Raw genomic sequence first — 24054 nt, 5'->3', positions numbered from 1 at the left:
TTTAAATTGAATTTTGAATTGTAGTTGAGAACCTTGAACAGGCAGTTTGGTACTGTCTGTGTTGTACGAGCACACAGTACTCGTACACGTACAGTTCATGGCTTTAAATGATCACTTGTTTTTTTGTTACAGGTCGAACTGGCAAAAACAAAACCAATACGATTAGATGTTACATACTTTTGATATATGGCGGTTAGTATAATTAATATTTTAGAGTTAGAGATTGAAGCAAGATACAGATGTAGTGCGAAAAGATTTTACTTCGTATTTTTACGGAAAGGTGCGTATAATTCAAATCAGATCGAAGCGATCGAGCGTCAAAGTAGATCAGACAGCGTCAGTAGGTACGTCTTGTACTGAAACTGGTTGAAAGAGCATGACACTTATGTATAGATATTTCCGTAAAAATACGATGGAAAGCTTTTTTCACTACATCTGTTATCATTTTAAGACGGCCCTTAAATAAGTTTTAGCACGAGCCATTATTGTGTAATCTTAAGAATATCTTCCTTTTCATTTATATAAATCGATAAAACTAAAATACCACAAAGATAAAATTCATCATCATCCTCTTTGCGTTATCCCGGAACTTACCACGGCTCATGGGAGCCTGGGGTACCCTATGACAACTAATCCCAAGATTTGGCGTAGGCACTAGTTTTACGAAAGCGTTTGCCATCTGAGCTTCCAACTCGAAGGGTAACTAGGCCTTATTGGGATTAGTCCGGTTTCCTCACAATGTTTTCCTTCACCGAAAAGTGACTGGCAAATATCAAATGACATTTCGCACATAAATTTCGAAAAACTCATTGGTGCGAGCCAGGGTTCGAACCCGCGACCTCCCGATTGGAAGTCGCACGCTCTTACCGCTAGGCCACCAGCGCTTCGACAGCAAAGATATAAAATTATGTTGTTATAAATACTACTATTCTATGTATACTAAGTCCGTCTATCAAAATCATTAAGCCATACTGAAAAAAAAGCTTGTATTGTATTAATATGTGGTTTTGTTTTACTTATAATATAACTTTGTATTTCAATCTACAGATCACGATGCGTCGCAACCACAAATGGATTGAGCGAATCACTATTAGTTATTGACATAAATTATACTTTTCTAAATTCGAATAAAGATTTTTTTTCTGTACCATGCACCTATGCCTCTACTTAACCTCGTAAGGCCCAAAGTACATTACAATGTACATATTGTTGCAATCGAATTTGAATCTTTCATGAACCAAATCAAGTAGAATATCCATTGATTTTTGAAACAAATGAAATTCGTACCAATTTACAATAGAACAAGGTTCAAGTTCAAGATGGTAAAACTAACTGTGGTGGGCCTTACGAGGATAAGGAAATGTCCCTTAGGTAAATCGAACATTATTTATTTATTTATGTTATGGAGAACCAACAGCTATTAAACTAACAGTGTACAACAAGATATGAGTCAGAAAGCAAATTACAGGATCTCACAGATAGATAGATAGATTATGCATCAACATTAACCATTTTTAAGACTGCGTCGTTAATCCAGTGGCGCCCTCCTAACGCCGTGTCTTGCGTGGGCGACGGTCGCGCGACCGTCGCCGTCGCGTCTCATACTTCCATATCGATAAGGTTTGATTTCGTATGCGTCGCATCGCCGTCGCGCGACCATCGCCCACGCAAGCCACGGCGTAAGGGGAATGGTTTTCTAATAAACCAATTAATTTATGTATAAATCCATATAATTATTACATTTGATAAGCAAAATAAAACTATGTGACAAAGACTAGAAGTGGAGAGTGAAGGAATCCGTAGGGCAACACTATAAAAACATGCATATACTCGTACTGATACGTAAAATTACTTTAAATAAGCATTATACATACATACATACATACAATCACGCCTGTGTCCCATGAAGGGGTAGGCAGAGCACATGAAACTACTCAGGTTTCAGTGCCACTCTTGGCAAATAAGGAGTTGAAAGAAAACGAAACTGTGACATTGCAGTGACAGGTTGCCAGCCTCTCGCCTACGCCACAATTTAACCCATACCCCACAGTCGCCTTCTACGACACCCACGGGAAGAAAGGGGGTGGTGAAATTCTTAACCCGTCACCACACGGGCACTAAGCATTATAGCAGCCAATATTCAATTGTGTCAATTCTGCAATATTGCCTATATTGCAGAATTGACACTTGTTAGCAACAAGACAAGACCCAGCGTGCAGCGCGGTACTGTACTGAGAGGTCATGAGTTATGTCAAACCCATCTTATTACAGCAGTTCCCGTCAACTTTGTACATAGCCACGTCAGCAAATTTTAATTGATCCTTTTTTGTTACCAACATTTAGTAAAATAAGTCGACTTTCGTAAGATATATACAGGTTAATTGTTATAATTAAGAAAATATAGATTCTAGAGAACCTTAATGACGAAATAAAACTTAATAAAATCTTAATTAATTAACAAAATCTTGGTAACAAAATAGGAATTAATTAAAACAAATTTAACTTTTTCCTTAATTTTTGTACAAACTTTTCGAGAATTGCTGATTAATAACATACATCAATTTTAATTTTAGAATCGGCCTCATATAACATAGGGTACCTATTAGCCAAATTTTTAAGTACTAAATATTATCCTATCCCATAAAATTATCCATACTAATATTATAAATGGGAAAGTGTGTGTGTCTGTTTGTTTGTCCGTCTTTCACGGCAAAACGGAGCGACGATTGACTTGATTTTTCATGTGGAGATAGTTGAAGGGATGGAGAGTAACATAGGCCACTTTTTGTCTCTTTCTAACCCCCCACTTACCTAAATCGGGGGGTGGAAGTTTGTGTGGAGAATTCCGCAATTTTTGCGAATTTAACGCGAGCGAAGCCGCGGGCAAAAGCTAGTAATCTAAGAAAAAATTTACCCACAGCAAAAAGGGCTAAACCTCAGAATAGGTGACTGTCTGAAGAAGACCTTAGGAGAATGAAGAAGTATACCAACTGAAGAAGAGTTGCCACTGTTGCAAGGGATCGCGGCAACTTGAGGAAGATAGTTAGCGATGCCAAGACCCACATAGGGTTGTAGCGTCAACGTAAGTAAGAAGTAAGAAAAAACTTACTCCGGAAAATTAAAAAAAAAACGTAATTAATAAATAATCGAAAAGATGGCGCTGTAGGTACAGATGTAGTGCGAAAAGATTTTCCTTCGTACTTTTACGGAAACGTCTAATATTCACTATCAACATTAATCGTAGGAATTTAAACTATGTAGTTTGGTTCCATAACCTTTAACAGAGAAACCCCTACAAGATGAGGGCAGCAGCAGCACCAATCGTGCACATATCGAATAAACACCGAGTCGGGCAGGTCAGTATTGTATCACAGGTGGCATAAGGACTGTTGAAATCGTGCCGATTGCCAGTGTCAGCACTAGCTAGTCTAGCTACGCGTCGAGCGGTTAAGGGCATTTACATAAGTATTTGTATATTATATACATAAATATCATTGTGCGAGCTTACTGTGGGACTCAGTCAATCTGTGTAAGAATTTCATGTCATATTATTGAAAAAATATTAAATGAAAACGGGACTTAATCGCGTAAGACTATGGTTTATAGTTGACCCGACATTTCGGTGATTTCGGACGTATTTACATCGGTCTTACACGATTTAGTCCCGTATTCATTTAAAAATATGAGTAATAAAAATAGTGTTAGTTTAAATAAATATAAAAGAAGTTCCGAACTGTAGGTATCAAAAGCATGGACTATCTAAATCACTTAAATCCTTTCTCAAATGGTAGTTCATCAGCACTACTACTTTATTGCATTGAATAAAATGCATAGCGTAATTAAAATGTTGAATCCCTATCTATGTTTCTTCATAGATAAACAACAGAATTATTAACAAAAAACAATACACAGAGTACCTAATACATATCCACCAATTTGAAGGAAACTAAATGTCTTTTGTCGTTATGTTTATGCTTAGGTATACATGTACGAAAAAGACAAAAAGATATAAAATTGTAAAATATACGAAATTAATTTGCAAATTATGTACCATTTATTTATACATTACTACTTAATTATGTATTATTGTTAAAACTTGTAAATAAAATTGATTATTTTCAATCTTTGCATGAAAGTAACAAGTAGATAGTGATTTGTCTCATGTCATGTGTCTTGGGGTTCCGTGAAAGCCTTTTTAAGGTTCCGTAGTCAACTAGGAGCCCTAATCGTTTCGCCATGTCTGTCTGTCCGTCCGTCCGCAGATAATCTCAGTAACCGTTAGCACTAGAAAGCTGAAATTTGGTACAGATATGTATATCAATCACGCCGACAAAGTATAAAAAAAAATGGAAAAAAATGTTTTATTACGGTACCCCCCCTACACTTTACATGTAGGGGGTACCGTAATAAAACATTTTTTCCATTTTTTATTTTTGTGGACTGATATTTTTTTTCGTTCCAACCCCAACGTGTGATATATTGTTGGATAGGTATTTAAAAATAAATAAGGGTTTACTAAAATCGTTTTTTGATAATATTAATATTTTCGGAAATAATCGCTCCTAAAGGAAAAAGAAATGTGCCCCCCCTCTAACTTTTGAACCATATGTTTAAAAAATATGACAAAAATCACAAAAGTAGAACATTATAAACACTTTCTAGGAAAATTGTTTTAAACTTGATAGGTTCAATAGTTTTTGAGAAAAATACAGAAAACTACAGAACCCTACACTGAGCGTGGCCCGACACGCTCATGGCCGGTTTTTACAATTATTTTCTCTATATTGTAAAAAACCGGCCAAGTGCGAGTCGGGCTCGCGCACAAAGGGTTCCGTAGCAGCAAATATAATAAACTTATTATGTCAATTTATACACCTGCCAAAATTACAGTTAAATCAACCTATCTCAAAAACTATAAGAGATACTTTGATCAAACCAAAAATCGTTGAAAGAGTTAATTAGCATGCATCACCTCTATTTTTTTTAGAATTTTATACCCCGTAGTTATAAAAATAGAGGGGGGGGACATACTTTTTACGACTTTGAGAGCTGATATCTCAAAAACCGTTCACTTTAAGAAAAATGTTTTTTAGAAAACTTTATATCATTTTAAAAGACCTTTCCATTGATACCCCACACGGGTATGTACATCGAAAAAAAAAATTTTCATCCCTCAGTTACATGTATGGGGGCCCCACCCCAATTCTTTTTTTTTACTATTTAGTGTCATAATTTTGTAGCGGTTCATACAACACATATTCCCATCAAATTTCATCACTGTAGTACTTATAGTTTCCGAGTAAATCGGCTGTGACAGACGGACAGACGGACAGACGGACAGACGGACAGACGGACATGACGAAACTATAAGGGTTCCGTTTTTGCCATTTTGGCTACGGAACCCTAAAAAAGGACTTTGATACTAAATTTTACTAATATAATTTTAATTAGAATATCTCTATGTCACAAACAGATTACCGATCTATCTGTATCGTATCTCATTAATGTAATATTAAATACGTGATAGTTTAAAGAAGTTCGATTCGTCGCACTATCGTGTTACTAATGTTTTCCTGATAATGAAGCTATATAAATGTCGAGATAAAAACGTTAATGACATTTCGTCACTTTTAGACCAAGTTTGCTGAAACTTTGGGTACGTACTTTTTAAAATATAATCTACACTTTTCTTCGACGCGAAAAACATGGTGGCGATAATGATCATGAATCAATGGTAGAGAGAATTAGGTATAAAATATATACCTAGTTTATTTGTCGATATATAACATTTATACAATGGCTCGGTACTCGTACTGTAGTAATGGTGGATATTAATAATAAAATAATTCGTATTTTAAATTTAATATTCTTAAGTCAAATATCAAATCTAGATACGACATGGATAGGTTATATCGGTTTAATAGTGTAGAGACATATTATAAGTATTATTTTTCGAATATGATAGTAAGTGTATGATACTGAGTAGCCGTTAATGGTGATGTACAAATTTATTGAAATTAATTAAGGTTTTCTTATAGTATTTTATGCAACAGGCGTTTAAAGGAGGTCAAAAAAGACGAGTGGCGTGGGTAACAATTTGAGGCGAAGCCGAAAATTGTTATTAAGACGCCACAAGTATTTTTTGACTCAGTTAAACACCGTTGCATACAATACTTTTTCTACGACCATGCACTTACTTTTTAATAGTTTTCTAGAATAACTTTCGTGAAATTCGCACTGTTTCCTGTATTTTGACTTGTCCTCTGCAATGTTCCTACACTCACCCTGTCGCTCGCACTCCCCGCCGCCGCCAGCCCCCGGCGCCCCGCGCCCCCGCTATATCCCTTAAAGGCTTCCTAACAATGCTTTAAGAGCTATATCGTATGCGTCGGTGCGCGGGGCGCCGGGCGGGGGAGGGCATCTTTTATGTAGGGTTTTAACGATCTATGCAAGACACTGTAAATGACGAATAACAACAAGGGAGTAGTAAAATATTATTCTGTCTCAAATCATTTTTCTTATCGGTTTAATGAAACTGAAATCAAATAAAAAATGTTTATTGATTGGCAAGGTGACGATGACTCGTGGGGCATTGATCGTGATTGCTGTGGTGCTGCTGATGGCTGACTTCTCAAATGGACATCCTCACGTAAGATTTAGATAATGTGCAAACGAAAATATTAACAAAGACATGCTTATTTAATTGAATAACTGGGTACCTAGCCAACGTCACAATAGCTTACGATTCGTGACCGTGGGATCGATTTTTGAATTTCGGACGCACGAATTCGCCTTTCGAAAGTCCTAAGTTAGCTTATATGCATATTTTGTACGCCCATAGGCAGAACACAGAGGCTCTCTATGCATGTACTTATATTAAGACCATTTTAACACCTGTGTTATACAAATAAATGTTATTCTTATTCTGTGGAAAACGACGTAATGCTATTTTTGAAAAAGGACGGCTAGTAATTTTAAAACTAGTGGTAATGACCACTCGTTTTCGATTCTGTTAGTAGAATTTAAATCGCTAGTAGTGGAGATATTATTGAACGAATTTCACGAATTCGAATGGCCGAGATTCAAAAAATCGGCCCCCGTATCATAACTACAGATGTAATGCGAAAAGATTTCCCTTCGTTTTTTTTAGGAAACGTACGATTGTGTCATGATATTTCAGTCAGTCTCAGTACAAGACGTACTGACGCTGTTTGAACTAGCATGACAAATACGAATATTTCCGGAAAAATACTAAGGAAACTCTTTTCGTACTACATACGTACATCTGCAGTGGCGCGACAGAGCCGGATTGCGTGTCGTTCGCCACGTAGTGTCAACCGTTGTCACTTCGGCTAGGCTGGCAGAGCATTGTCATAAGATTTTTGTTCAAATAATTTATATCATGGAAAATGACATTAATAGTATGGGTAAAATAAACATTGCTCCCAGGTGGTTACTCACTAGAACCTAAAATTAGGTTCATACATTTTCCGTGACTTTTACGCTATAAAGAGTCTCAAGTTACATATTCCAAAATGTTTAAATCGTCATAAACTCATGAATCTCATGTTAAAGGCTCTTCCTGTACCTACTTCAGAAAATTAAGTACATAGATAGTCAGCTAGGGAACAAATCGAACTATTTTATTGAATATTTTTGATTTGTACTTTTTTGAAGTGGTCACACTACTATATATAAATTAAATAGATATCATATATACGGGTCTTCAGCTTACGGAGCTAACGTCTTTACCACTCGCGGATGGTCTAGTGGTAATGTCGTTAGCTGCGTAAGCTGAAGACCCGGGTTCGATTCCCGTGGGCCTTGTCGTTTTTTCTTTCGTGTATGATATCTATTTCAATTTACATAGATAGTCATTATGAAATAAAATTACATTAGTATAATACCGTATTTTTGTTAAACAGCCTCATCCCACGAGTTACTCGTATACGCCGAGGTATGATAAACAAGATTATTATTATTTTTATATTATGATATAAATTTATTTTAAGCCTTATGATAAAGGTCTAAAGTTGCGTTAAACTGGGCCGGGTTCTGATTGAACCTTCTCGTGGTTATTTTTTTTATGAAAAGTTTGATCGCCACTCATTGACGTGACAGCCATAGAAAATTAGACGCACCGTGCCGTAGCGGAATGGCATTTCTGCGAAGCGAAACGAAAACGAAACGCCGCGAAAGGTAGTCTGGCTCTGTCACGCCAATACGCACGAGCGATAGAGCTCCACCAGCGTCTACCAGCGTTTCGTTTCGTGAGCGTTTCGTGAGCGTTATTGCCATTTGGCTACGCACCCAGGGGGCCGATTTTTGAGTCTCACGCGTTCGAATTCAGAAAATTGTCACTGAAAATAATAAGCAAGTCACCGTTTTCAACCGGTATTTTAGTGACAAAATCCCGTATGCGAGATTAAAAAATCGCCCCCCAGCCCGGACACTACCTAAAGTGTGATCCTTAATAATTAGTTAATAAATTTAGTTAACATTATCATTAACAAAATAGTTTTTCTTTTGTTTCCTAAGAACTGTGTACCTAATTGAAAGCCTGTATTCTGTGAAATCGGAAATAAATAAATACGGAAATGTACATAAATATGTATTTAAATTAACAAGTTTTTTTTTTCAGTTCCGGAGTTTACCGAACGCCCGTAAGTAAAAACAATAAATATTATTAATGATGAATTATAAAATGTGATATGTTGGCAACTTTAATAATTTTTGCGTGTTTAGGATGAACATGCCAATATCCATGACCTACTGCGAAAAGTACTAACGTAAGTACTTGTAAAAAAATATCTCTAACTAGCTTTTTCCGCGGCTCCGCTCGCGTACCAAAAGTAATATTGTTCAAATTTTTGACCGCCATTTCACCCCCTTAGAAAGTGAATTTTGAAAAATCCTTCCTTAGTGCTCATCTACACAGCTTTATAAGGAACCTACGTGCCAAGTTTAGGATCTCCAGAATCAGTAGTTTCGGCTGTGAGTTGATATGTCAGTCAGCCAGTTTCTTCTTTTATATATTTAGATGATTGCACAAAACAGAACTCTTACAGTAGAAAAGACGGATTTCACGCTGCAAGGTAGAATCTTAAGTGTGGTGAGCGTTTTCATGACACGAAGGTTAAATAAAATTTGACATCGTGTCCTTTTTTTTCACCTATCTAACAGGAAGAACACGCCAAACCTAAAACATCGGAATAAATCTAAATGAATAAACTAGCTTCATCTATTTTTATATTATAATAAATGTTTTCAGGAATCTTTTGGTCGAAGAAGACGTTGAGAAAGAAGTAAGTTTTGGCGTTTTAAAGCGTTGGCTCAATGTTTTTATAGTCCATTAAACGCTTGAAATGTCGCTTGTTTATTTTCTTGCGTCATATGATTCTTTATATGAGTCATTTTGAATTTGAAAACATGGAATACATTTCGTACATATAATAATTATAAATTATACTCTAATTGAGATTGCCTTCTGTACCTTACCTGCTTCGGAAAAAGTTAACTTATTTGTTTTCAAACAGGCGCCTAAATCACTTGTTATGTCGAGGTAAGATAATAAATATGTCAGAATTCATATTTTTCAATTTAGATTAGGTAGAATAGATCGTACCTACTAGTTTTTAAATAGGAATGTATATAGTAAGGCGGCGGAATTGAAAAAAGTCGTCTAGTTTTGAAGTTGACGTGACTGGAGTGTATACTGCTGACAAGTAGTATCGTTGTGATCAGTAGACTTTACTGAGTACGAAAAAATGACTTGTCGCATTCTAAGACTGTGGGGGGGGTTAACTATGACGTCACAAAAACCGCGGTCCCGGGTTTAAATTTTCTGCCAATTTGTCTAGAACCCCTTATTCAATTTTGAAAAATGAGGTGTCGATTAAAAGCGTATGACATGCTGATTAAGATTTCTTATATGTGAAAAGTATAGTTTTGTTAGTTATTTTTTTATTAACAATAATGCAAAAAAAAACTTTTTTTTGACTCTCTTTTTAGACTTTGGGCCTCAAAAAGGCAATGAAAACGCCCACTTAGCTAAAAAATATGTTATATAAATCATTTAGCTACATTATTAAGCTATCCGTTACTTTTTAAATTTCTTCAATCGGATAATAAATAATCAAACTACAAGCGTATAACCGCATTCGAGGGACACCGTTTGACACGCGTTCCCATACATGGTCGGCGTCAAACAAATACACCTCGCGCAAATATTCGTTTCAAGCAAATACAGCTCTAATCTTATTCATCGTAGCCTATCAATATTGGTATCATTTCAAAGTACAATTAAAGACCTTTAAGAAACAATATCTACCATTTTCTTAAAATCAATAATCGCCAGTCTACGGTGGTTACAAAGAAAAAAAGCGGGGATGCGATTTGAGTGGTTCTCTAGGTTTGATACCCTAAACGAGTTTAAAAGGGGAGGTAAAGGTGACATATGGGTTGTTCTCTGGCCTAAAAGCTACACAGAGAGCCAGGGGAGGAAAAACTAGGGTTTAAGTTTAGTTTTAAGTTATTTTTTCTTTTATTTGTTGATTTTATTTTGTTTAATTTTTTTTGTAATTTTATCAAGAATACACGTTGGTTTCTTTTGCTGAAAATTCCCTTTTTTATGAGAAATGTGATGAATTTCATGGCATTTTCCGATAAACATTATAGGTAACTTCATTTTAGCAATTTAATGTGTCTAACGACCGAAGTCCAATCGTTTTGATTTTACGATTACTTTTTAATACTGGGTCAAAAAACCGCACCTCTCAGTCGTTTGAGTTCAAGCGATATTAACCTTAGTATTATATAAGTAAAAGTATAACTATGTGGCCTTGTTTGAAAGTTAATTTTAGTCTCTATTAGAAAATGCCATAAAATTCATCACATTTTTCATAAAAAAGGGAATTTTCAGCAAAAGAAACCCACGTGTATTCTGGGTAAAATTACAAAATAATTAAACACAATAAAATCAAAAAATATAGGAAAAAATAACTTAAAACTAAACTAAAACCCTAGTTTTTCCTTCTCTGACCCTCCGTGTAGCTTTCAGGTGAGAGAACGAGCCATATGTCACCTTTACCTCCCCTTTTAAACTCGTCTAGGGTTGACACACCTAAGGAAGCACTCAAATCCCATCCCCACTTTTTTCTTTGTAACTACCGTAGATTGGCGATTATTGATTTTAAGCAAATGGTAGACATTGTTTCTTAAAGAACTTTAATTGTACTTTCCAATGATACTAATATTGATAGGTTACGATGAAAAATATTAGAGGTATATCTGCTTGAAACGAATTTTGCGCGAGGTGTAATTTGTTTGACGCCGAATGTATGGGAACGCGTGTCAAGCGGTACTTGCCGCCTACGGGTATGTGCTAGTAGTTTGCTTGTTTATTATCCGATCGAAGAAATTTAAAAAGTAACGGATAGCTTAATAATGTGGCTAAATGATTTACATAACATATTTTTTATCTAGGAGTCTTTTTTATTGCCTTTTTTGTGTGACAAAAGTAAAAAAAAGACAGCCAAAAAAAAATATTTTTGCATTATAATTAATAAAAAATTAACTACAAAATTATACTTTTAACGTGATACCAAATATTAAAGGGCACTGTATAAGCTTTCAAATGATACCTCATTTGACAAAATCGGATAAGGGGTTCTTAGTCAAATTTAAACTCGGGACCGCGATCTTTGTGACGTCATAGTTAACCCCCCCACAGTCTGAGAATGCGACAAGTCATTTTTTCGTACTCAGTAAAGTCTACCGATCACAACGATACCACTTGTCAGCAGTATACTCTCCAGTCACATCAACTTTTTCCGAGACCCTCTGGCCGCTCTACTAATAATGTTTTTTACGAAAAATGGAATTCGGCCAAGCTTTCTGACGGCTCTTAAGGAGTTTTGCACAACATATGTACGGCGCTATATTACCGCACTAGTGCGGTAATTAGCACATTACACAAACTATGCCAAACATATTTACATTTTTTGCATAGGTAGTTGGGTAATAAATTTTTAGGTTTTAATGCACTGTAAAACGTTGTACGACACATGTGGCAATCCGCAACACGTGTCAATTTGAAACACACTACCTACGTCGTTCAGTGTTCATTTGTGGATTTTTTTATTATTTATCCGCACATGTATCGTAATGTACTATTTTTTTACAGTTCTCGCCTTTACGGTTCCGGGCCCGGTGTAAGTAAAAACTATAATATTATTTTTGAGTGAGTTAATTTGAGTGCTTTCTGAGTTATTTTTATGTTTAGGGTGAACATGCGAACATCCATGACCTACTGCGCAAAGTGCTAACGTAAGTGCCAAGAATACAAGAGTATCTGTGTAAAATATAGTGAAACCATAAATTGACACCAGGATGAACAAAAAACCTTAATATTTGTTACCAATTTCCGATTCAGGTCCTTTGACACCAAGACTGCCAAGAGGCTTTTACAAGAGAAAAAAGTTGTTCTTTAACCGCCTGTACCAATATTGATACCGGAAAAAGTTAACCCTATAACCATTTGACGTTTGTTTCTAATCATTCCATTTTGAACTGTAATTCTTATTGTAGAGATGCGTTTTTCTTTAAAGTATGATGGCAAGTAGTTTGCCGCTACCGATTAAAGGGTTAAAGATTCCAATATTTAATCGCGAGCGTATAGATTCAGAATGTACCTAGATATGCGCGTTGCGAGAGTGTCAAGGCACTTTTACGTTTTTATGTTTTACGGTACAATATTGTCTTGTAAACGCCAATTCTCCTAGTTAGCTTTGGGCATTAAAATGTATGAAATTACTTTGCAATCTTATGGATAAAATGAAACTTTGTCATTCGTTTTTAAAGTCAAGAGAACATTTATTTTAACAGTTAGTGCGACGGAATGGAACATACTATATGTTTAATTACTTTAACAATTCATACTGATATTATTCTATGATAGTTATTACCATTTTCAGGAATCTTTTAGTTGAAGAAGATGCTGAGAAGGACGTAAGTAAAGACGAGTTATAATGTTAGACTTCATGTTTCATGCCCACTTGAAATATCGTTTGATATACAAAGAAATAAATATATCATCAGACGACGCAACGGAGCCACGCTGTTACGTCGTCGCCTAAATAGAATATTGTTTTTTTTTGTCTGATTTTTACTGTTTTATGTGCTATACCTATTGTTTTTATTTTTTAGTTTCACAGTGCTTTGGTTTTACTGTTATGCTGTGTAACTTATTTGAATAATAAATAAAATAAATAAATAAATAAAAAAATCATTTATGATTTATATTACATGTATGTTCGCTTACCCGGAAAGTATGTCTAGCCTTAATATTGAAACAGTATTTCAGTGTTTATCATGAGGTCACATTTACCACTTAACAAATAACAAATGTATAATCATTTAAAAGTACTAGACAATGATTAATATGTATACTATATTATTCATAATTATTGACCTTTTTTCATTTTTTTTTAATTTTCTCTGTCCAACTGCAGTAACGAGTAGTTGAGTGACTTATTCTCATATTAAGTTACGACCGGCCGTACCACTCAAACTCGTACAATAATCGCAATTTTATTTTACTATGCATAAATTATATTAGTTTGCAAACTGATATGCGACACGAGGTTGAGTCATACGATGTCACTTTACGAGTTTGAGTCACGTCACGCAACGCTTGATATGTAGATTATGATGATGATGAATCCCTTTTCTTTAACAGAATACCAGAGACGGAGAACAAGACGCCTATGACGTCATTAAGAGGAGTTTAAAGTAATATTTTCTCTAAAATAAAATTATACGCAATATTATCCGTTTCTACATAATTATAGTTTTACATCATGAATAATTAATATTGTAATTACTTAATAATATTGCTAAACTTAATAACAATATTTGCCCGGTGAAAAAATCCTCTTAAATATATCCGATTATTCCGATTAAATGCCGAATACCGATTCTGATTAAATAGCCTTTACGATCTTTCTTGATGACCTTCGAAGCAAAATACAATCATAGTTAGTCTCTATTAAGCTTATTATTTATTAGGCCTGTGAAAATATTTATATGGCAAGGCAAACTCAAAAAGAAAAAACAAAGGTAAACGATCGGCTTCCTTTGGAAAAAGAGTAATTACTCCTTATGTTTATGTAGTATAGCAAAGTTAGAAAAAGCTTATGAGACGGGCTTAGCCAACATGACAATCGTAAATTGCCAAACGAAAAGAAACATACAGGGTGTAAACCTAATACGGGCGAACCTCTTAACAGTGGTGAGTATTGGACATAAAAAATGGAATTAGATAACTTTTACTTAAAATTTAAATATTTTTTTTATCCATACAAATTAATTCGGCCGCAACGTAATGCAAACACACTCGCGTTTAATGCTCGTTGACAGTTGTCATTGATTGTCATCGCAACCACGTTAACAGTACATTGCTGCTGGAAAATTTTTCAAAAATTAATTATGGGCTGAAAATTAGGAGTACCTCAAAAACACCTCTTAATTGATGATATAACAATATTGAATTATATGCCTGGTTTCATTTATCGCCCTTATCACGTTTACGCGCTATATAATCTGAATTAATGACAAGTACCTACCGAGAAACAGCTTTTTGACAATGACATGTCATTTAAACATGGGTACGTAACTTAGATACATCATTCTGGTACAGTGCCGGACAAAATACATCATACACCGATATATAAAATAAACTTTCTATTATAATTTCTTTACCCTTAAACTTAATATCACAGTTGTATTGGAAAACTTTTAGCTAATTTTATGGCGTATAATATACAGATAATAACATATCAATGATCGTACAATTATTTTTTTACATGAGTATAAATATAAATATCAGTACTTTAGGCTCTGGACAAATTTAATCATACAGTAATTAAAATACGAATGAAATGCAATGTAGTAGTGTGTATAGCTTTCATCTGCTTTAGATATCGCTGATTGTCTCGGAGGAACATTTTCTGTTAGAATCTGAAGGTATTTATCTAACCCAAGCTTTTTCCTGTGTGTCTACTAAAGTAGGCAAAGTGGGTATAATTCAGAATGACATATGATATTTTCATTATTTTTCCAAAAACTTCCTTAAATTTTGGCTTGGATTGATTACATGAGACTATGTTAGCCATTCAAGCTATTCATTCCTATTAATCATAACATACGCATGATATATACATTCTGGTATTGTCTTTCAGCCATCGCCCCTCTGAATATATATGATATGTTTAATAAAGATGACTGAAAGAAAATACTAGTATGTACATGTGGTTTGTTTCCCAATACTATAAGAAGTATATCTATTTATGATCAGTTCAGCAAAAATGAGGCGAAAATAAATGTGATAGATGATAAGATGATATTAATACACATATCTCCTAAATATGGTTTTTTGGTCCCCAGAGCTCGAATGGATGCCGAAGATAGTAGGAAGGTAAGCAATTTCGTATTAAATAATCAACCTTAATCAGATTTTTATTTCGAGATATACTTTGGTGTTCGTTTTCATACATTTATTTAGATTTAAACGTGAGCAATCTTCAGAACAAAAATTTCGTATCATAATAAAACATTTAACATTTTGGTATCACCAAAAATACCATAAGCAGACATCGGATTCCGTGGGGCGAAACTTCTTGACAGCTAGGGACTTCCTATATCGATAAACTCATTTATCGATACTAGTTCTATATACTAGTGACCGCCCTCAACATTGTGTGTGTTTTTTGTAACTATTGTTCTGAAGACCAATATGAAATTCATATACATAGCGTCTAAAATAAATAGCGTCGAAATAAATTGTAATGAGTAAACTTTTAAAAACGTTTTTAAAGGAAGAAGAAAATTGAGTTCTTATTTTATTATATACTGTTTTTTTTTATACTACGTCGGTGGCAACCAAGCATACGGTCCGGTGCAGTGGAAAGCGGTTACCGTAACCTATGGACGCCTGCAACTCAAACAGTGTCACATGCGCATACTCTTTTAATAAAAAAATATTTTCTAAGCAAACCTTTGTGTGATCACTAGTATTTAGAACTAAGTATCGATAAATGAGTTTATCGATATAGGAAGTCCCTAGCTGTCAAGAAGTTTCGCCCCATGGAATCCGATGTCTGACCATAAGCATCAGGCTCTGGCATTGCAACGTGGACTTAATACTTATGGACCGATGCGTTAACAAAGGTATCTATTTGAACTTGGAACTTTCATCTTGCAGGATGTAATCCACATATTTTTTTAATATTAAATAAATATAAATATTAAATATTATAGGACATTCTTACACAGATTGACTGAGGCCCACAGTAAGCTCAAGAAGGCTTGTGTTGTGGGTACTCAGACAAAGATATATATAATATATAAACACCTATATACACAGAAAACATCCATGACTCAGGAACAAATATCTGTGCTCATCACACAAATAAATGCCCTTACCGGGATTCGGACCCGGGACCGCGGCGCAGCAGGCAGGGTCACTACCGACTGCGCCAGACCGGTCGGTCAATATTAAATAAATACATATTATAGGACATTCTTATACATTCCACATATATGTCACACTTCATACGAGTACTTATGTTATTATGACTGTGAAGTTAGCGTTCTATTTTTTAACCCCAACGTGCCCGTAATGCAAAAACGACGGGGTGTTATAAGTTTGACGTGTCTGTGTATGTGTGTGTCTGTCTGTAGCATCGTAGCTCCCGAACGGTTGGACCGATTGAGATTTAGTATTTTTTTTTTGTTTGAAATCTGAATTATTCAGGAGTGTTCTTAGCAATGTCCGGTCCACGATGTCGGAAGTTTTTTGAAAGTTTAAATTTTGTGGTTAGTTATAATGTTATAACTTGATGTGCGAAGTCACAAAATTATAATGAGTCGTCTTCATCAGACGGGGCGTTATTTGAAGCCAGTCGCGCATAACATAGCCAACAAAGCGTTAACGTAAGTAAACTTTTTTTTCTTCTAAAATGCTTTCTAATGTATTTATTGATTGACACAAAACATTCAGAGGAAGAATGTTTAAACACAATTTTCAGTACAGATGATGCTTTTTTACGCACTAGTGCGAGAAGTGGTTCATATCTTGTCAGGCCGAAACTTCGGAGAGACATCTGGGTGCGTAGCCGAATGGCACAAACGCTCACGAAACGAAACGCTCGTAGATATCTATCTCTATCGCTCGTGCATATTAGCGGGACAGAGCCCGACAAACTGGCGCGGCGTTTCGTTTCCGTTTGGCGTCGGAGAAATGTGTGTGTGTGGATTGAGTGAGCACCTTCCGAAAATAAAAAAAAATATGCTGATCATTTAGTAAAAGTTCTAAAACAATTGTAAAACGAATCTCTGAAACGAATCTCTGTTTTTTACAAATTCAGAGATTCGTTTTACAATTGTTTTAGAACTTTTACTAAATGATCAGCATATTTTTTTTTATTTTCGGAAGATGCTCACTCAATCCACACACACACGGAGAAATGCCATTCGGCTACGCACGCTGGCCTGCTAGCCGAATGGCATTTCTGCGGCGACGCCAGACGCCGATTGAAAGGCCGCTGTCTCTGTCTCGCCAATACGCAAGAGCGATAGAGATAGATATCTACGAGCGTTTCGTTTCGTGAGCGATTCGTGAGTTTTTGTGCCATTCGGCTACATACACTGTACTGAAAAACGACGTACGATAGGTACACGTGCGAAAAGGAAATTCGTAACTCGTGTCGATTTAAAACGATCCCATCCGTCGTGTTTTAATTTATCGCCGCTCGTTTCGAACTTCATCTTTTCCGCACACGTATCGTAATAATATACATACTATTATTTATTTATTTTTCAATTGATTTACAGTGACGGTTTAATTAGCGAAGACTACGCAGACGTAAGTTTTCCTATTTAAGACATTAAAAAATGTTTCACATATTTCGAATGGCAGCTACAACTATAGTACGTATAAGTACTATCAGCTGCAAAAGAGCATGGCGAAATCCATACTAATATTATAAATGAGAAAGTGTGTGTGTCTGTTTGTTTGTCCCTCTTTCACGGCAAAGCGGAGCGACGAATCGACGTGATTTTTTAAGTGGCGATAGTGAATAGATGGATAGTGACATGGGCTACTTTTTATCTCTTTCTAACGCGAGTGAAGCCGCGGACAAAAGCTAGTGATGAATAAATTCATTGATAAATTCACCATGCACTTTTGCAGCTGATAGTACATTATGCAACGTGGGCCGATTATTTTTTTATCAAACTCTGTCAGTAAATGTGCATGTGCATACAGGTATAGCGGGAGTTACAGAAAACAAGGGTGCTCAAATTAAAATGTAAATCTGGAAGGTTTATTAATTTTATTATAAATAAATAATAAGTTTTCATGGCATGTGTTTTTCCTGTAATATTTCTTATAATAGAAATGTTTGGTGAAAATTTAGATACGTACAGTTTGAGTTCTTTCTAACGGTACCCCACTTGACCTAGTAACTTAACATTAACAATTTGCCCCCCTTTCATTTTGACTATTTTCTATAATGAATAGTAATAAATTAACAAACAATAATAATTTCTATTTGTAGAGGTTAACGATTTTCATAAGTATTTTAAATCTCAAAGCGATAGGTTAAGTAGTTCACGAGATATTTAATAATGTGACAGACAGACAGACAGACGGACAGAGTCGCACCATAAGGGTTCCTTTTGTACCTTTTTGGTACGGAACCCTAAAAACGTACTTTAATTACTTATGCGTTCTTTATAACATTACAGGGCGAAAACGGTGCTATTCATCAAGCAGTGAGACAGGCGGTAGTGTAAGTTATATTTTTATCCTTTATTTATTTTCCTTCTTAAGTTAGGTTTTGTACAATATGAGTATAAAAGTAAAATAAAAAAAACACTTACAAAACAATATAAAACATATAAACACATTATAAAAAACCTAACCTAGGGTGCCGCCAGCAGCGGGGCAGGGCCCAAGCTGCCGGTGGTTAGGGCTGCAGAGAGAGGAACCGTCGGACTATACGCGCCGTGTCCAAGATCACCGCCTTCTGCATCTGGCCCTTGATCCAGCCACATATTTTTTATTATTATTATAAATGGGCTTACTCTTGACCACAGAGAAAGAAAGAAAATACATTTATTGCCACAACACCGAATGAGTACAAAGAAAACATTAAACAAGTTTTAACATTGCTGCGTTGCCGGCCTTTAAGATGGGTGTACGCTCTTTTCTTGAAGATTTGAAGGTGGTATCGGTCCGGAAATACCACAGGCGACAATTCATTCCACAGTTTAGCTGTGCGGGGCAGGAAGTTTCTGGAGAAACGCACAGTTGAGGACTGCCAGCCATCTAAATGATGACGATGGAAATGTTGTCGCGTAGGGCGATGGCGGAAAGAAGCGGTAGGGATTAATCCGAACAATTCCTCGGAGCACTCCCCGTTATACATGCGATAGAAAATGCAGAGCGAGGCCACATCTCTACGCAGCGCCAAGGGGTCTAGCCGATCGGAGATATGCCGGCAACGCACCTCCAACACCTCTGGTGTTTCGGGTGTCCATGGGCGGCGGTGATCGCTTACCATCAGGCGACCTGTCTGCTCGTTTGCCTCCTATCCCATAAAAAAAAAGTTACTTAAACTATAAACTTAATACCTACGTAATACCGAATATTTGAAGGTTGCCGAGTTATATACCTACAGGGTGTCCCAAGACCATGGGACATGAAAAGAAAGTACCTAAAATATCACAGATAGGATATATTGCTGAAAGAAGACTTTATTTTATTTTTAAAACTTGGTAAAACTGCATTCAAAGATTTTTAATTTTTTTTTTTTTTGAAAAATTGTATGGACAAAATTTAAGGCTAAGAGTAGGTATGCCATGTAAAATGTTAAAATTCATGGTCTTCCTTTTATGTCCAACACTATGTTATGTGGAGAAAAATAATCCTTATGATAAAGCCTGTCGATCGGTATGACAAAATTACAGGATGTATTTTTTTTCTCGTGTAGCGGGTTTGATTCCCGGTTTAACCATGTAATTATTTAAGATGAATGCAGTTTTACTTAGTTTTAAGAACAAAATGAAGTCTTCTTTCAGCAAAATACCATCTACAATGTTTAAGGTACTTTCCGTTCATGTCCCATAGTCTTGGGACACCCTGTATAGCCGCCGGCAAGGAATTCCACTCCTTCGCAGTGCTCATTATTTTAGCTGGTTCATTTGGTTTATTTTAAAATATTCATTTATTAATGTAGGATAATTGCGATTCCCAGAAGCGGCCTGATTGTTGAACATAATCCTCGTGTAAGTAACAATAACAATATAAAAAAATCATTTAATATACTTATAAAAACTCTAAACAAATTTTAAAGTAGGAGGTACAGTGAGTTGCATAAGTGCATGGCAAATTTATCAATGAATTCATTCATTATTTCTCCATGCAATTTTGCACTTCTCTGTACCTTCCCATACGTGAATTTAGACCTAGCAAATACGCTATCCCAATATACGCTACCGCGATTTTTCATTGAAAACCTGAATCAACAAGAAAAACCTACAACCCTCCGGCCAGCTCCCAAATTCGTAGGATATTCGGTATAGAAAATCCGACTTGTTGGACTTTATTAGAATAGATGCCCAAACGCTACGAATGTATGTTTGCCCAAACTAAAAAAAAGAGATTCTCATACGCATTCATGTCTATTGATAGTAATCTAAAAACTCCCAATGACTAAAGCAGCCCACTGACTCAATTCGCAGGACGATACCCAATATGTGGCCGGCAACTATTGGCGGCTTTGTCTAACAAGTGAGTAGAAGAAGGACATCAATAGTTGCTGGCCACATATTGCATTAAAAATATGGCCCGTTTAGGATTAATTTCGCCCGGAAAATTAATAGTCAGTACTCTTTTATTTTATTAAATAACTACATATGTAGTATACAGTCAGCTGCAGAGAAAAGTAGACCCCCTGCCATACAAATTTGTATGCAAGGGGGTCTATTTTTCTCTGCAACTGACTGTACCTATAGCAATAATTTATAATTGTAATATGTTTTGTTTGAGACTTTGAATCCTTGCAACTACAAACTTAAAACTTTCTTCCATACTGTTTATATTTACAATGTATGTATATTATTCCAATCACAAATACTAATTAATTTTCAAAACAGAGTGGTACCACCATTATTCACGATGCTGTGCGCAAGTCGGTAAAGTAAGTATCTAATAGAACAACACGGGCCGATGCAGATAGACTGCAAACTAACTGCACTCCAACTAAAATGTTCCCCAAACAAGTTACAATGGCTGCAGTCCGCCTGTATCGGCACGAAAAAGTATTAAAATGTCATTGAAGCATTAATTAATAAGGGTTCCTTTTGTACCTTTTTGGTACGGAACCCTAAAAAATGGGTGTCCTGAAAACCAGTGCCAATAATAAGTAAGTACCTACTTATATGCTAGTCATCGGTATATTCGGTATATGCTGAGTGGCATCCATTCAGGGTACTAGTTCATGAATCATGATGTATTTATAAGTTAAGTTCAAATTTTACACCTAAGTAATAACCAATTTCTTTATTTCTTTTTTTTTTCAAAAAAATTGTACTAGTTAGTTTTATTCTCCCTATTAAAGAGGGCTTTCGAATATTATGCATTTCTTCATTTTCAGAACTCGAGTAGGCGGTGACCACAATACAAACGTAAGTCTACATAGGTAGCTTTGAATATTGTCTGAAAACAACGGTTTCTCATTTTTTCAATATTCAGAAATATAAAAAAATAAAAATAAAAATCATTTATTCATGTACCAAAAATAGCAGTTATAAACAGGCCATAAACTATATTAACACAAAAATAGGCTTCACCATGTCCGTGCCTGAACTAGGGAGATCCTGTATCTCAGGCAGAAAAAATAACTTACAAACTAAAACAGGGAAATTATTTGATAATATCATGTGCATTGCATAGGTATTCAACTAAAAAATAAATAAGTTACATTACAGATTTATAAATAGAGTAGGTTACCTACTTAAAACTATCATAATTCTAAAAGTACAGCAAAAAAAGATGGTAAGCCATATGTAATACTTATTGCTTATTAGCATTTTAATGAGTCAACAGTTGTACTTTATCGCATCAGCGTAAGGATACATAGGTAGGTGTATTTATTTGTAAACATTAAGTAGCTCTGTCTAGGTTATTTCTAGTTATTTTAGAACTGTTAATAAGTTTTCCGTGTCTTCATAAGACATTAGTTCTAGAGCTTTCTTTGTAACTTTTTTACATTCTGCGTAGCATAGATGATATATGTGATAATCTGCGTTTAACTTATTGTACAGCCGCGGTCCCAGACATATGTAGAACCGCTGTGAAAAGGCATGCTTTTGGTCAGTCAGCCGGTTGCAAACCAAATCTTTCCGTCTCTTGTTAGTAATGTCTGAGTTGTAAGGAAGTGCTTTATGTTGTTTTAGAACAGTGCTTAACACGAATAACTGTCTTACAGATAATACTTTACAGGACTTATATAATAGGTTAGTAGGGTATAGGAACGGTCGGAATGTTGAGACTTTCAGGATAGCTCTTTGTGCTCTTTCTACAATTAAAAGCAGGGTTTTGGCTGCTCTTCCCCATGATGTAATGCAATATGTTAATAACGACTGGCAAAGAGCAAAGTATACTTGCATTATTAATTTAAGGTCCAAGACATTACGGAGTCTTTTAAACACGTATATCAGCTTACGAACTTTATTACTTAACGCTTCAATATGTGGTCGAAACGATAACGTGTCATTAACTATAACACCCAGGTATTTAATTTTAGTTGCGGGAGTGATGAAGGGACAGTTACAGCTATTGCTAGCAAGGCAGGTATTGCGATGAGCGTAGATAGGATGGTCAGATATATATTGGTTATTTTTCATGAAAAATCTAACATAATTGGTTTTATCTGCGTTAAGTGTTAGTAGATGATATTGTAGCCAATTATTTACAATGTTAAATCCTAGTTGCGCCCGCAAGTATGCCTCTCTCTCCGTCTGTGCTGAGAAAATTAAGACGGTGTCATCAGCATAAGATATTATTTTACCACAATCGAGCGGAAGATTGCAAAGGTCATTAATGTAAATCAAAAATAAGGTCGGGCCAAGGATACTTCCTTGTGGGACCCCAAAAGCTTCATTTTTTAGGTCAGAACTGATGACGTCGCCCACCTTCACACACTGAAATCTGTCACTGAGGTAGTTTGCAAAAAGGTCAAGTTGTTTTCCCCTTATTCCTAAGCTTTGTAGCTTGCGTAGCAGTAAGGTAACAGAGACGGAATCGAAAGCTTTGGCGAGGTCGAGGAAAATACCAATCGTATGGTTACCCCTGTCAAGTTCTAGCGCAATGTTTTGAGTCAAATGATGAACGGCGTCGGAGGTTGATAGTTTAGAACGGAAACCGAATTGTGTATCTGACAGAAATGAGTTTTTTTCTAAGTACTGTACAAGCCTGTTGTTAATAATTTTTTCCAAGATTTTAGATATAGCAGGAAGTAGGGATATAGGCCTATAGTTTGTGATACTATCTTTGTTACCGGACTTATATATTGGAATTACAATAGCTTTTTTTAGACACCTAGGAAAAATTCCATCAGATAGGCATTTGTTTAAAATATGTGTTAAAGGAGGAGCTAAGATATGTTTAAATTGTTTCAATATTTTGTTCGAGATGTTATCCCATCCAACTGCACAATTATCTCTTAGATCAGATATAATTCTAATTACTCACTAGGGCTCCCGGTCGTGACCGTGTATCGTGAACACGTAGCCGTACGCACGTTGCCGTGATACACGGCAACGGATTTCTGGTTCGTTCGTCACGTGAAAATAAATCACGTGAAATTAGCGTACGTACGTACGTAGATGCGTACGTACGTACGTACGAATTCACGTGACACGCCCGGTCCGCCAGCGGCGTTTCATGAGAGAAGATAAGATCGGATGCAGTCTCTATAAGTTATGAAT

General features: G+C 35.7%; 1 protein-coding gene across 1 annotated transcript; it reads left to right on the top strand.

Annotated features, from left to right (window-relative positions):
- Positions 1–6572: 6572 nt before the first annotated feature.
- LOC125230393 lies at positions 6573–21267 on the top strand. The gene is made up of 16 exons (XM_048135533.1): positions 6573–6649; positions 7926–7957; positions 8642–8663; positions 8746–8789; positions 9272–9305; positions 9537–9562; positions 12185–12212; positions 12284–12327; positions 12975–13008; positions 13739–13791; positions 15445–15475; positions 16940–16992; positions 17893–17923; positions 18808–18851; positions 20319–20349; positions 21220–21267. The coding sequence occupies exons 1-16, from the start codon at positions 6578–6580 to the stop codon at positions 21265–21267; spliced, it is 627 nt and encodes a 208-aa protein (XP_047991490.1). The 5' UTR covers positions 6573–6577.
- Positions 21268–24054: the final 2787 nt, after the last annotated feature.

This window comes from Leguminivora glycinivorella, chromosome 10 (assembly GCF_023078275.1).
Source record: "Leguminivora glycinivorella isolate SPB_JAAS2020 chromosome 10, LegGlyc_1.1, whole genome shotgun sequence".
In the NCBI taxonomy this organism is placed as follows: Eukaryota; Metazoa; Arthropoda; class Insecta; order Lepidoptera; family Tortricidae; genus Leguminivora; species Leguminivora glycinivorella.
The sequence above is the reverse complement of the archived record's forward strand: the minus strand, read 5'-3'. Positions and strand labels throughout refer to the sequence as shown.